The sequence below is a fragment of the Rissa tridactyla genome, chromosome 9 (genome assembly GCF_028500815.1).
Source record: "Rissa tridactyla isolate bRisTri1 chromosome 9, bRisTri1.patW.cur.20221130, whole genome shotgun sequence".
In the NCBI taxonomy this organism is placed as follows: Eukaryota; Metazoa; Chordata; class Aves; order Charadriiformes; family Laridae; genus Rissa; species Rissa tridactyla.
The window spans coordinates 38,041,653-38,056,971 of NC_071474.1; the positions used below are offsets into that span (position 1 = coordinate 38,041,653).

Genomic DNA, 15,319 nt, shown 5'->3' on the forward strand with positions numbered 1-15,319 from the left:
CTCGGCAGAAGAAAGTAGGTCAGATGCCACGAGCATGCACAGGGCATTTCTCTTTTAGCAAGGCCAACCCCCAAACCTACCAAAACTCTACCTACAGTTTATAAAATTGTGGGATGCCACAGATAAGCAAGGTTCGGTATGTGTACGTAAACTAGTCTGCATATTTGTAGGAACACAGACTTCTTTGATAACATATCCATAAATGTAAAAGAAAGGGTGAACTGGTGAATATTATTTCACAGTCAAGTTTGGGATGGGACACATTGTCATGCTGGTGCGTTGTTCAAATTAATGATGTTAGAACTTCAGCTGTAGAAATGGTATTTTCCTTTCCCAGCTGGGGCAAAGGAGGCCCACGGAGCTGAAGGATTAGGCCCATGAGCCCCGGGGCCACCCGCTTTCCTCTAGGATCCCCTAAGCCAGGGTCCAGACAACCCCTGTACGGGGGCTGTGGGGACAGCTGCTGTCTCCCGGTGAGAGCCCTCTGAGCCCCCGTGACGGAGCAGGGCCAGCAGCCTGGCAGGGCGCTGGTGGCAGCGGTGGGGAAGGAGGGCCAAGGGCAGTGCTGGGGAAGCCGCCTGCAAAGCCCCTCCAGCCTTCAGCAACGCCACAGTTTTTCCACTCTTAACATACCCTTACACCCCCTTAACTTACCCTTACCCTTAACACCCTTAACATAGGGGCCTGATTACAAACGAAACTTTATCTTATAAAAATATTACAATATTGTAGGCATTTTCTTTTCCCGTGGATCACGGTAATTTTGAAAACGTGAACTTTGGCAGCAGGCAGGTAATGTGCTGTAACTGCTTTAGCAGACAGCTTTTCTGGAGTGAGCTCTGCTCCTACTAACAGACAAGCAAAGAGTCACTCTGGCTGGAACTAGACGTCGCTGACAGGTCGGTAACAGTCTGAGTAGCAAAATGTAAATCAAGAGTTTAAGATGTCCTTTCCTGGCACAGCACTGAACTTCAGACTACGCTCGTATTCCTCTCCTCACTTTATTGCTGCCATCCATTCCTCCCCATTGCAATACTGATGGGGAAATGAAAATGGAAGTCTTTACCAAGATTTTACAAGCTGTCTTTGTGAATCCCCTCGTGATTCACGGCCAGAGCCAGGCTCGGCGAGTGCTCCCCCCGAGGAAGCGCCCTGTGAGGCTGTGCGGGGTGAGATGGGGCTGGGCGGCACGGCTGGGGCGCAGCACGGCTGTGCTGTGCTCTGCACGCCTGTCTGTCTGTCTGTCTGCCTGCCTGGGGAGATGGAGGCAGCACGCACCCGAGCCGGCCGGCCGGCGGGATTACATCAGCCTTCAGGCTAAGGGGCATCTTTCCAGCAGTGACATATTTAGCAGAGTGGTCCTGTCTGGGCAACTGAGCAGCACACCAGCCCTGCTCTAGATTTGGCCCATAATAAATTAACAGAGAACGGCATTTCCAGCACACGATCTGAACACTGTCAGGTCTAATGAGCTTTCAGCTCCAGACAGAACAGGTCAATATACAGGCAATGATGGAGAAATCCCAGCAGACTGCAAGAGGGGATGTTTCATATTGACATCATTAAAGTTTCTAAACCTTCATGTATTTTCTAATTATGCAAAAATAACAGTAGCAGCACCGTGAGTAATTTATCAGCACCCATGTATTTTAAATGAATCCCTAACAAGCACGTATTAATGTGACACAGCAGCGTTACGTAAAGTAGGAGCGACTTGAAAAACCAGGGTCCTCGCTTGTCTTGAGCAATGTCATTATCATTATCATAGAGCTGCTCTCCAAAAAGTAGAGCATTCAAACAGCAAGTGATTTTTCCCCCAGGCGCTCTCGGCTTGGCCTCTGTGGTGCAGACACAGCCCTGGTGTTAACCCGCTGCGAGCTGCTGTGCCGGCTACACCAGGGGCTGCATCCGCACGCACCCCCCAGCCCAGGGAAACCCGTCACCTCCGCACCGCAGCCAGCAGCCCTGCTCCTGCTGACAGCGGCTTTGAGCAGTATCGAGACATGGGTGAGCTGGAAAGCCTAAACCGCAAACACAACTAGAGCTGATAGACAAACGCCATCTGTTATTGAAGATAAGGGAGAGATTTATTCAAATATTTGTTATTAAGTGTTGACTGAAAGCTTCGTTGAGTCCTGGCTTGTCTGCTGAAATGAGTGAAACAGTTCAGGCACCTTAACCCTGGTTGCATCCAAACGTTTCCTTTCCAAGGAGCGAATGATGGATGAGCTGTTAATTTCAGTTCCTGTAAGGATACATTTTCCTCTCCAATCCATAGGCCTAAAGACATTATATCACTTCATGGGAAACCATTTCTTTTGGAATTATGTCACATTTGATTTCCTGTTGTCTTTAAAACTGCCTGTTAGCCAAGTGGCAGAAAGGAGGTTCAACAGATGAAGAGCCTCCCTGCAAGTAGACCATCTATCATTCATGCAACGGAGGGGCTGCGATCTCTCTGCACGCATACATTCACCTTTTAATACTTGTGCACACTCCCACCTATATCAAACAGGGAAGGGAGAGAGAATATATGGGTAAATAATTTTTTCACAGTTTCTGTGCTGAAAAACAGGTAAACCACAGTAATTTTTCTGATTAATTGCTGCCACGTTGCCCATCAAAGATCTATACAGCTCGTATTTGAAGCTATCACTTTTCTGTGATGTTCCATTCTTTAAAGTCCATAAATACAATCACACTTCAATATTTTTGTCAGGCATTTATTATGATGACTGTGGTGTTTTGCTCGATGCCAAGAACACAGAAGGCTTAAAACTGCTAATCATAGTTTTATCCAAAGGCAAAAGCAAAGCATTTGTATGAATGCTGTGCTAGAAACAAGCCCTTCATCTTCACTAGCAAAATAAATTTTGAAATTAAAAATCAAAGAGTTTAACTACAGATGAAACCCTTAGTGCTGCGTGCATAGAGTTCACTATGGTGTTTTTAATAGGCTCTAATGATGATCTCAATATCGTTTGATTGCACAGAATGCATAAAAATCGCACGGCAGCTATTGGTTCATAATTCAAGGCTTTTCCCTACTTAAGCCGCTTGCTGGTAAAATTTATTTCCCTTAGCTCTTGTCTTCACACAACCTTATCATCAGAGGAAAGCAATGAGCTCTTTATCTTATAACTGGGTGTAATACGCTGGTGCTTCAGAGCGCATTACGGTCATTATTTCTCCCTCTCCTCATAATGGGTCTGGGGTGATGCTGTGCTCCCGCCCGTGGGACCAGCCTCGCCTGCCACAGCCTGTCCTCACCCAGAGCCCCGGCAGGGACCAGCACAGGGCGTCCTCTCGGCACGCTGCCAGCTGGGGTGGGATCCAGCGGCAGATCACTCTCTGGAGCTGGGAGGGACCCGCCGGTGTCACCGGTGCCACTGCAGCTCCACGTCGTAGAGCCCGCTACAGAGCACCGCCTGAACAGCAGTTCAGTTACCCCAAGCGCTGTTAGTGGAAGGTATTTCAAAATCCTTTTGATGGGTTTAAGGAACTTTTTTTGATTTCCAAGGAATTTGGGGTCAATCTGTTCATTTGTTGTTTGACTGGTTTTTTTCAGATAAATGTTTACTTTCCACTAATCTGTTGTTTTTTTCTTTTAACAAATTGTTTTCTATACCGGCTTTATTTTTACCAGCTAAACAAGCTGTACTTAATGTTCTTTTCAAGATGTACCTCACCAGTCCTCTTACCATATTTACATGCTTTTTCTGGTACGTGTTTCAATGTCAAAGCATCTTTCCTCAGCATGGGCAACCAGAGCTGCAGACAGACACACAAAGGCTCTTGCCAGGGCATCTTGTGCTTTTATATCTGCTCTTGCTGAAGTACTCAGACTTGATGAAATCAAGAAGAGAGAAAAAGGGCGACCAACTTAGGGGCCATCCTTAGCACGACTTCCTGTGTCCTAAAAATCGTAGGTTTATGTCATATCTTATGTATATATGAAGTCCAGAAAGGCCTCACATCTGAACCTGGTTTGGAAAGAACCACTTTTTGAGAAAACTGATGGAGAGGTATTTCAAGTATGGAATGTGCCCACAATGGAGTGGAAGAACGGTGTCGCCTTCTCGCAAAACATTAATTAAAGGCAACACATTACTGAAGTGTCTGGGCAGGCTATCCAAGTGCAATGAGCAGTGAAGCCTTCACACAGGAGGCACAAGCATGTGCAGAGTCCTCAAGTCAACTGTCACTCCCATGTGTCCTGAAATAACGGAGACTTCAGCCTTAGCTGTGAATATCGTACCGTGTTGCAAAAAATTCCTAAAAATAATATCTGAAGTATCTAAGCTGTGCTTGAAAGCTGTCAGCCTGTTTGATTTCTCCAGGCACTGAGCCTAAAGTCTTTATCGACAGCAGAAGCAACGTCAGTGTCAAACTCTGTCCAATACTCATGAACATCAGTGTCAGGTAGCAGTAACCAACCGCAAGAGCAGGAAGCCTTATGTCCGAAAGATCTTTGGCCTTTCTACAGAAACTCCTAACAGGCCTGGCAATTAGTTCCATTTCCAGGAGAAAGAATTAGGAACTGCCTTCAGAGCCACAAGTCATTTCATGCGAGGCACAGGAGAGCCACTGTCAGGGACATCCTTGAAACCACTCCTGAGAAAAACACAGAAGTTCTACAATAAAATATCCGTCCTTTGAGGCCTCCTTTGTCCTCTTAGTTTTAGTTAACTACATTGGTAATGGTGTGATACGAGCTGCCTGCAATTTCCCACAAAAGCAGGAAGGACCTAATGCAAGATCTTGCTAAATGTCACCTGCCTCAGTATTTCAACCTGTAAAGTCTTGTCACATCAGATCAATTCTGAGGATACCTTCTGAAATTTCAGGTTTTCAGTAAAGTGTTCTAGTGAGTCAGCTGTGTTTGTGTTTTTCACTGATCAAACACATACTTCGCAAGTTATTTTACAAAAGCCTCTTAACACAGATATCTGCTACCAATTAAAAGAAACCACCAAAAATTCAAGAGCAATTTACATTTCTAAATGTCTAGAAACAGATTCTGCTTCTAGTGAAGTTTAAATACAGCCAAGTTTACATAAGAATTACTGATTGGTTATAAAGGTCATGCCTTTTGAATATATGCATATTGGAGGTCTGAAACCGATTAGACTGTGGTATTATACTTAGGGTCAGTGCTGAATTTGGATTAAATGGTGTTATATTGATTTGATGAGCTGCTCAGATATGCTGAAGCTTTAATTGAATGTATTAGAAGATGTTAATTCTAACATATACGCCTTTAAAAGTAGTAGCTTAGTGATTTGAAATTGCTGTCTACTACAGGCCTTTGCCAGTTTTCACAAAAGAGGAAGAGGTATTTTGGAGTCCCTAATCTGAGGCTGCATGTTAATAAATATCTAAGGAGAGGTTCTTTCTTTTCCTTTTCAATATGGATGAATGCCCTTTGAAAGCCAAAAGGGAATTGATGTAATCTATTGATTGCCATTTAAATGCCTTTATAAGCTAATTAGTGCAAAACATAAAACGTTTCTGAGCAGAAACAAGCAACAGCCACGCAAACACAGGAAGGCTCATCCGGTTCTTAGATATACCGGGGCGACAAATGCCCTGATGCAGAGAGTCACCAACAAGCGAGGAGTGTGAACAGTGCCTGCTGTGAAACTGTTATAAAAAATGAGCTCCCTTGCTGTAACCGTGAGAGCAATGTCATGCCGACAGCAGTCATTGTGTGCGCTTGAAACAGCAATGGCGTATCGAGCGTTAATCTACGGTGCTGGGATAGTGACTATCTGGGAGACATAGCCAACGCTATAAAATAGGTCACTAGCTGGAGTCTGCCCAGGTCTGAAGTGGCTGAAAGTCATTACCATCTGTTCATCTGAAATGAGGTGCCGCTTTTGTTCCAGTTCCTACCAGATAGGTATCCACACCGTAAAAGAAACCTTCAAAAGTGTTCCTAGCTGGAAATGGGGTTGGCAGGAAGGAGCCACGGACTGCAGGCTCTACAGGAGCTCCTTCTAGCACACGCAGACAAGATGGTGGGTATCTGAAACTCATTTATGTGCTGTCCCTCTACAATGCATTAGGAGGCAATTTTTCCTTGCTGTTGTCAGTCTGGCACGTTTCACTGGCCGACAGCAGCCATTAAGATCAATATCTGACTAATACCTTTGTTTGAGAAACATTTTATCTTTATAGCTCTGGGAAGAGATACCCATACAAGCTTCTTTCGGGGATCTTCAGAGACTATCCTGCTTCTCCTGTGTGAAGCCATGGCCCAGCTACAAAGCCAAGTTACTGTTCGTGGTGCCTCTACACATCTGCTGACCTCCTGCTTAGAGCCAGGTAACTTCTCCCATCTCGAAGGAAGATTTAGCTACCTCTCATGTGCCACAGCCAGAGTGTGTGTACATACACGTGGGCAACCCGTGTAAGTAAGGACTGCACTAACCTGCCCATGTAGCCATCCCCTCAGTTAGAAGCTGCTTTTCTCACTGGGTAGATGATCCTGACCTACTCAGCCAACTGTTGCTTACATCGGTTAAATGCTGGTGGGGAACGGGAGCCTTTTTCTGACTCAGACCTCAATCACTCCCACTGATGCCCCAGTAGCAGTGAGAAAAGAGCTTACAGGGAGAAAAGTATCCCAAACCACAGAGCAGGCATAGTCTGTGCAGCAGGCGCTCAGAAACCAACTGTTCTCTAAGAGTTATTTCAAGTTTCAGCCATCATTACCATCTTATTAAGTAGCTAATAAAGACTGTAGAACAAAGTATTTATGTGAACACATGCTTTTAATCTATGGCAAAGCTTTTGCCCTTCTCAAAGCAACTGAAAAAGACTCTAATTACAACAGTTTCATGGCTGCATCACTCTATTCAGATTAATTACTCTGCAAAAGTTAATACAACTGAAATTATGTTGTGTGCCTTGAGAACGCCGAGGAGAGAGAAGCACCACTTAGGGCCCATTCTCCTTCCCTCTTGGCCCATCCGGATCACCCAGAGCAGGCGTTACGCCCCGCTCCACCACCACCGGGGCTCCGCTCTCCTCCTTCCCCATCTGACTCCTCTCCCTGGCAGCTCCTGACAGATCATCCTCATTTACAGCCCTGCTTTCTCCAGCACCAGCAGAGAGTCACAGCTCATCTCAAGACTATTAACAGCACAACAAAGTATTCATACATTTACTAGACTTTGTATCCTTTCACACGGAACACTCATTCCTTTGATCTCTCCGTGAGAAGAGATTTCCTTGTTATGTCAAACTATTAAGGAAATGAAGAAACACCCCCATACAAACCCTCTTTCTGTATTAATGGTAAAAAGAAGATTTCCCCCCCCCACCCCAAGAACAGTATAGTGACTGTTAACAGCACCAATATTTCTAATCAAGTTGTGCTACCTCTTCTGACAGGTCCAGTCAACTCATTTTTGCTGTGCAGATAATACCGCCTCAGGCTGATAATTAAACAGAATACAAATTTTTACACACTCATGTCACCCAAGGTCAGTGTTTATCTTACACGATTCTAATACAAACAGAAGCCGTTGTTAATCAAACAGAAGCCACCACAGTTAATTAAGAACTACTGAGTATCTATTTTTATATAAAGATACTACATATAAGTAAGGGAGAGTACAAAAGTTCCATAAAATACCTTTGCATTCACTTCCAGCTTTACATTAGATTTATACACACATGTATGTGTGTGTGTGGTCGTGTAGTGAAATTTTAAGCAAATTCAAGAGCCATCAGTATTTGATCAGCCTACAACAGCAAGGCTTTTTTTGTCTCCCTCCTCCCTCACACTTGCACCTGGCCAGTATTCCTGACAGGCAATAATTAGTCCTGCAGCACTGACCACTTTCCTATACAAAAAAATGGTGCGAATGGTATCGGATTGGCACTGCCGAGAGAGGACCAAGAGCTCCCTGAAAGGGCTGAGCATTTCAGTTCGCCCTTGGAAAGGCCAGAAATAAGAGCTTTTCAGGTCGCAACTTTTTTAGATACATAAAAGTGGTCTGAGGTCACATCTAGAGTTTTTAATGACCCTCAGCAAACTCTCAAACTTGTGGCTTGGCGAGTGGAGAAAGACAGGACAATCTTAAATAATAAGCATATACTCGCCCCTACCCCCAAATATTGCAAACCCAGCGTTTCCCTAACCAAGGCGAACACACACCAGCGTTCTGGGGTACAGTTTCACCCCTGACTGCTTCATACAGCCACAGCCAGATGCTGGCGAGCAATGAAGACACAGCAACAACAACTGCAGCAATCAATGCACCGTACAGAAACGAAGGGCAACACATGCCTCCCATCCCCCTTCGCATTCTGGCAAGTGAACACCGATGTCGGATGGCATTAACGGCTGCCAGCTGGGCAAACCGAGCAAGTAGGTCAAGAGCATCACTCCTCCAAGAGTCTCCTTTGCTAAATATTGTGCTAACGACTGCATTATTGCTCATCAGACCGAGGCTCTGAAACTGGTGTTAAAAAACCCCTTCCTGTGATAGCAGAGGTCAGCTTTTCCATCTTGAGATGTTTCAGGTTGAGCAAAATCACCTATTTTTGATAAAAATGCCTTTTGCTATTAAAATCCGTGCTCAGGCCTGTCCTGATTGCACAAAGCAGCTTTCATCAGAACACCTATTACAGCTGGGTAAAAACAAACGACTGAAACCCATATCTAGGCACTTACAGCTTAGAAAAGCTCTGATGGAGATTTAACAGACTTACTCTGAAGAATTCTTTGGTTGAGCCTGAATCCAGAGTGCCATAGGCTATTTCAGTTTGTTTAGCCAGGTCCTCTGCACTCTCTATGGGAGAAACCATCCTTTCCACCGTAAGGAAGGCAGCAAGATTAGCAGTGTAGGAAGAGATAATGATGAGAGTGAAGAACCACCAGACTCCTCCGACAATTCGCCCTGAGAGAGATCTATGGAAAAACAACACATCGTCAAATTGCTTTGAAGACATTCCTTGATTTTTTTTTTTTCTTCATTGACGAGAAATTCACATGCACAACCCTTTTGTCCAGGCCCTCCAGGTATCTGGGATCAGGCAGACTGAGCTCTTCCTCAGGAGAGCAAACTCGGTGTGCACCTGGCCTTACCTAGTTAAACTCTCTCGCCAGTCTTTCAGTGAAAACAAGGACAGGCGATTAAGAAACAATTCATCTGAGCCAACTGGATCGGAGGCTTGGAGAGGAACAAGCTCTCCCGACTTCCACAGACCCTTTGCTGGAGAAGTCTCTTGCAAGACTCTTCTCTGCTTGCCCAGCCTCTCCCTGAGGCTGGATTTGCTGCCGTGACATGCCAGCATCACCTCTCTTTGGGGGCTGCCCAGCTTGCAGGACTCAAATGTACTTTTACTGCATCGACTCTCAAAACATAAGATGTCATGAACTGCAAAAATGAATGTGAGTAAACATGCAAAAGAATAAACAAAAACGATCCAGTATCCTTCTCTCATCACAACCTAGCAGGCATTACAGACTGAATCTGCATATTGAAGTGAGGAGAGAAGCCGGTTTCTTTATGTTTTATGTTAATTAAAATGTGCATGTTGCACTGTTCCAAGTCAAGTGTATTCCCGCTTTATAACCACCAGAGCAACAGAGAAGGAAGCAGAAAAAAATTTAATTGTGTTTTGGTTTTGTTGTCTTTTTTTTGGTTTTTGTTTTCTAAAAGGATCCATAAGGACTAAAAAAAAAAAGCCTATTTGTAAACACATAATTACAAAATGCCTAGCGGTCAGGAAGTCTAGATCCTGTCACTAAGAGCTCTTGATGCTTTAAAGCAATTGAACATCAGGCTCAAAATATTTGTTCAGGGCTGAAGGACGCCAGTGCCACATCACTCAGCTGGGCAGGGGATTTCACTGCCACGTACAGCGCTTGTTCTTCAAACACAGCAGCACGTTGACCAGGGATCATTTCAGGAGCTGAGACAAAGCTATTGCATTTGTTTTCCCTTAGCTCTACTGATACCAGTGGAGGAGAATCAGTACATTAAGTCCGTGGAACCTGGGTGCTGTAGTCCCCGCTTTGTGTGAAGGGAAGAAGCAGAAAGCAAGAAAACTCTTACCTGTTTATTTGTTTCCTTCAAGCCCCTCTGTGCCATCCCCAGACAGTGGGTACAAGTTGTCCTACCAACAGATGGAGACAGGAAAAAAGCAAAAGTCTCGTGACGTGCCCCCAACCCGCCCACACAGGGGGGTCGGCTGGTCAACTGCCTAGTCTTGGCCAGAGCCTGAGATTGCCTGAGCCATTAAAAAAAATCCCATTAAATTATTAAGAAAAAAAAGAAAGAAAAAAAATAATCCATCCAACATTAAAGAACACACCAAAGAAAAAAAAAAATCGCCAACACAATAAGAACAGAGAAAGCAACCTGGAATAGGTTAGAGGAATGTGGAGAAACAAACTAAGAAGTGAAGCACTACTATTCTCCACTCTCCTCTGCCCAAGGAGCTGAAGCAGCAGCTCTCACTGAGAGGGCAGATGCAGGCTGGTTCCTATGGATTACAGCATACACCGCGTGCCAGCACCGTTAGCACTCCAGGGACTGCTGCATCGAGTCCGTACCAATGTGCAAGGTGGTTCAGGTGGTTACAAAGCTTAGGGAAGCCTGAGGAGTGAAGCATCATCTCTTCGTCCATCAGGAAGCAATGACTTTCGAGGCGTGAACTCTAAGAGACATGGCCATAACTCTGGCCTGTGTGGGCTTTCCCAGGGCAGGCACACACCTGCCAGATCACCGACAAATGCAGGAGCCTTCCTTGCCTCTCTTGAGGGCCTCCCAAGCAGATAAAAGGCCTCCAAGTTTCAACCTGGGCCATGCTGCACCTGTGCTCACTAAAAGATGACTACTGAGTGAAGGTAAGCTGCAGAAGTACAACTCCAGAATAACGTAGTAAGTCAAGGAATCTCTCTACCTCACTCTATTCTTTGTAGGTATCAAATGAGTATCTTGGGATTTTACAGATGACTAAAGTCCTTTCTGGCCATCTCCCTTAACAGTTAGGGTCTTGGCTTCGGCTGCTTCCTAGTACTCAATACCCAACACACTGCAGCCTCTCACATGGGCTGATGTAATTTTAGCCAACTACAAAGCAGTGCCTGCAGAACTTCTCACGTAAGGCTCCCTTTGGAGCCAGTAGAGAGAAAGCGAAGAGACAGACACCCTCAGAAAGAGATTTATCTCCCTTGCTGTAGTGTGGGATAAGTCTGAAGGTGCCCATCTGTCTCATGACTTTGGAGGGAACTGAGATGCCTAACTAAAGCACAGCCTCCTGCTTTTAGATGGCTGTATCAGGTGAAATTCATCACCCTTTTGTTCAGTCCTTCACTACATACTTTCCATCTTCACAGAAGACCTGGAGTTGAATTCCTCCGCCCTGCAGCGAGGTTTCGGAGCCAGACTGAACAGACGTCCGGCTAGCAGGTACAGCAGAGGAAACATCCATTTGCATAGAGCAAGACTAGCTTTACCTGGGGTCTCCAGGTTCCCGTGGCCTTCTTGCTTTACAGTAGGTCTTGAAATAGGAAGATGAAAAAAAGACTTGCCAGCGTGTTCAGATAAATTCAATGGAACTATTGGGAACAAAATAGTATGTGTTCATTCTCCCTATAGTTTCCTATAGGAAATGTCTTAGCTTGCATTGGTAGCTGCCCCTGCTGTTAGCAGGACAGATGGGTTGCTGGGATGGAGATGTGCAGGAGACAAGCATCTTCCAAACCAGTGAAACCTCAAGCTCATGCTGCTGTAACAATAAAACATCTGTGTCGAGATGCATGCTCGTACGGCATACTACACACAGAGAAAGACTGACCCAGAGATCTTGCAACCTGCATGAACCACGTCAGACAGATACAGGACAAAAAATGGAGAACAGCTGAGAGGCAGGGGAAGGTGGGCATGGCTGGATCCCTTGATGAAGGAGGCACTTCCCTGAGGGTCCCACATGCAAGAGAGGGGTCTTGCTAGATGAGGACCAGAGCTGTTCTCAGAAGAATTGAGGTCACTTGAAAGAAAAGTGGATGTCGCTACGGAGTTGTTTCTCCCAGAGTCTTCCAATGAGTACGACAAGGAAGATTAAACAGTTGCTACTACGGAGCAGCCTGGGCTGACATAGCTGTGACTGGTGGTAGCAGAGGATGAGGCAAAAGAAAAACAAAACAAACCACAAAGCGGACACTGAAGGAAAGACAGACAGACAGACAGAGTTGAAGAACAAGAACACGGAGGAGCACGGCCTGGCAGCCTCCTTGTCCAAAGGACCCCATTTCCCCCCAGTCCATCTGCTGATGTGAAGGCTCCTTATACCCACTGCAGGGGCTGGTGTAGAGGGATGCGGGAGAAAAAGGGTTAGTACATAAACACCAGGCTGGTAATAAGAGAATACTTGCACGGTTTGTACTGTGAGCCACAGAAACGTTTGTCCATTACTCAGATAATAATTATAGAAAAATCAATCACAGCTTTTAATACCAGCACCACTTTTTCTGATGAAGACATACTTGTCCACGTGTGCAGTGTTGTAAATTAAAATCAAACAACTAATGCTTTATCCCAACATGCCATTTTCTGAATTACCTCGTGACATTATTTTAAAGCAAATTAGTGTGTTAACAAATGAGAGGAGTAACAAAGACCTGGAATAACAGAATTATAACTCAATTATCAAAATAAAGTCAGATGGTGTTTTCAAAAGCAAGTAAACAGGAAGAGTGCATACCTTGAGAGGAAATTTAAAAGGAAGCATGGAGTCAAATGAGAGCAAATTAGTAAAAAGAGAAAAACAAAATAAATATTCAAATTCACATTCAGTTTCCAGGAGAACACTGCATTCAAACAAAATCTCATTTATTTATCAAAATAGCTTGAATTTTGTTTCTACCCATGGCCATAAAACATATTTGATTTCCTATAGCACGCAGAAATAACAAGCTTCTCACATTACTCAATTTTTAATTGGGCTCTTCTGATCAATACCGAACGGCTGTTATATTGACAAATAACCCTGAACAACTCTGGTGCAAACTCTCTGTGCCTAGAACCCATTCATACTCTGGGTTATCCATAACTCTGGGCTATCTGGTCGCCACTAAGCTGCGAGCTCAGTCCCTGTTCACGTCCCCAGCCAGCCCCCGGCCTCTCCTGCCGGCCCCACATGGCCAGGCGGCCCTCACCCCTGCGACTGAGACAGAACACGATAAATAACAGCATCTGAAGCATTGACTTGAGATGCTTCCGTCACAGGAACCGGCAGTGGGAGTTTCAGAAATATCTAGTTACCCAGCTCTCCTTGCTATTTTGAAAGTCCCACAAAGTCGTTCCCATGGCCTTTAATAGGAGTCTCTTGAGTATTCTGCTGTGAAAATAGGGATCTAGAAATACACCCTCTTAAATGACCAACCTCATGAGATAATTTTTAATGAACCCCCTGTCTTTTTCCATCAACAATTAATTAATCTAGCCTCTTTGTTCCACATGAATAAAGAGCAAAATGAAAATACATGCTCTCATAGAGATTTCAAAGATACTTCCGCTTAGAACAGTGTTACAAATTTGACTGTGTTTTCTCCTGATTCCATTTGCTGTACACATCTTACATTAAAGCAAGTTTAATAATCTACTTTTGATCCATCAAAAGTGAATTTTCAATGCTTTAGCTCACTATGCAGAGAACACAGCAGCCTTTGATAGCAGAACAAAACTGCTGGAACAAATGTTGATTCCATCAAGGGATGGAGTAACCCCCATCCTTTGGCTGCTATCTGATTCCGTTTAGACGACTCCTATTAAATACAGAGAGGAGAGTATAGGGATATATCCTCTGGAATATCCACACAGCATACTCACCGAGGATAGATCTAACTAGTCATTAGATGTCACAGCTGTTCCACACAAAGGCAGCTGAAAGAGCCTTTATCAGCAAGTACAAAAGTGATCTCTCCAGACTGCTTGTCGGCATCTCTCTACAAGTGCTGTACGCTCTCATATAAGAAATTTATTCAGACAAAACTCACAATGGAAGAATGAAGCCCCTTTTAATGGCAATAAAATAGTATGAAACATTCATATAGTCAATGTACTGTGAATGGCGTAACCTTACAAAGATACGGATTAAGAATGGAATACTTGGGAATAGTCTCTTCTACGGAAAAGAAATTTGACATTTAATCAACTTAAAGCAACATACTGGTGAAAGGAACAGGGTTTCTGGAATTTAAACCAAAGTATTCGATTTCTCTTATTTTCATGTAACAATGCATTTAACTGCCTGGAATCTGTTATCATGAAAGATAACAAAATAACTGGACAATGTCTTCAAACAAGGGCCATGTATTATTACTGAGCTAATAGCTTCTGATGGACAGATAAAATAAATAGCTTTACTGCTGTCTCTTTTTTTTGGGTAGGTATTTCTAAAGCACTTATCATGGTAGTACTGAAAAAAAAAATAGAATATGTTCCCCTCATTATATAAGGTAAACGGCTGAACATGTCAAAGAGTCACATGAGAGCTTAACAGAAATCCTATGCACTTCTATTTAACTGTCAATAAACAGACCTAGCGGAAACAGTGCAATGCCTGCAGCTTTCCATGTGATGTCCCAGTGCTTATTTCCCGGTCCTTTATATTGGGCACACACATGGTCAACAGCAATTTAAATGTTATCACTACTCATCACCTTTAGCAGCAAGCAGAGAGGCAAAGTTTTGGTACAGAATTTAGGCATAAAGCAGAAACACCGTGTATAAACAGGAGGAGAAGGCTAACAGCGAGAACTGTACAGTGAGGCAGCACACCCAAACACTGACAGCTGCACAAACTAATGTGTGGTCACATCCAGGCAAAAACGTATGCGTGGTTTACGTAGGATATATATGCATCTGTCGATAAGTATGAAATCTAATTGCCGCTATCAAGACTTTTAAAACATACGCCTGACTTGCATCAGATACCAACAGGCACACACCAGTATCGCTGAAAGTCCTGGATTGCGCTGCAATCATTAGGAGATTTGAATGTGCAGTGATTGTGAAATTAAAAGATCATTATTACATTATAACAGGTAAAATCATGATCCTTTCCATGAAATCTCAAAGAAATTGTGTCACTTGCTTCAGCGAGGCTACTCAAGATCCCTACCACTACATGGACCAGGAAAACCTGGTAACTTTTCAATCATTCAGGTATTGGAAAAGGTACACATATATTTCCAATATAAATGCTTAGTTAGAAAAGATCTGTCTCTCTTGCTTTAATTAGCTACCTTGTTAAAGGGAAAAACTGCATCCTGTTTGTACTAAGCAGGTATTTT

General features: G+C 44.0%; 1 protein-coding gene across 4 annotated transcripts in view; it reads right to left on the bottom strand.

The window, feature by feature from the left end:
- GRIA3 (glutamate ionotropic receptor AMPA type subunit 3) overlaps nucleotides 1-15,319 on the bottom strand; it is a 153,594-nt gene that overhangs the window by 27,266 nt on the left and 111,009 nt on the right. For all 4 annotated transcript variants that reach the window (XM_054214870.1, XM_054214869.1, XM_054214872.1 and 1 more), the window contains one exon: nucleotides 8,725-8,923. In XM_054214870.1, the coding sequence (XP_054070845.1) occupies nucleotides 8,725-8,923 (199 nt within the window). The remainder of the gene's footprint in view (nucleotides 1-8,724; nucleotides 8,924-15,319) is intronic.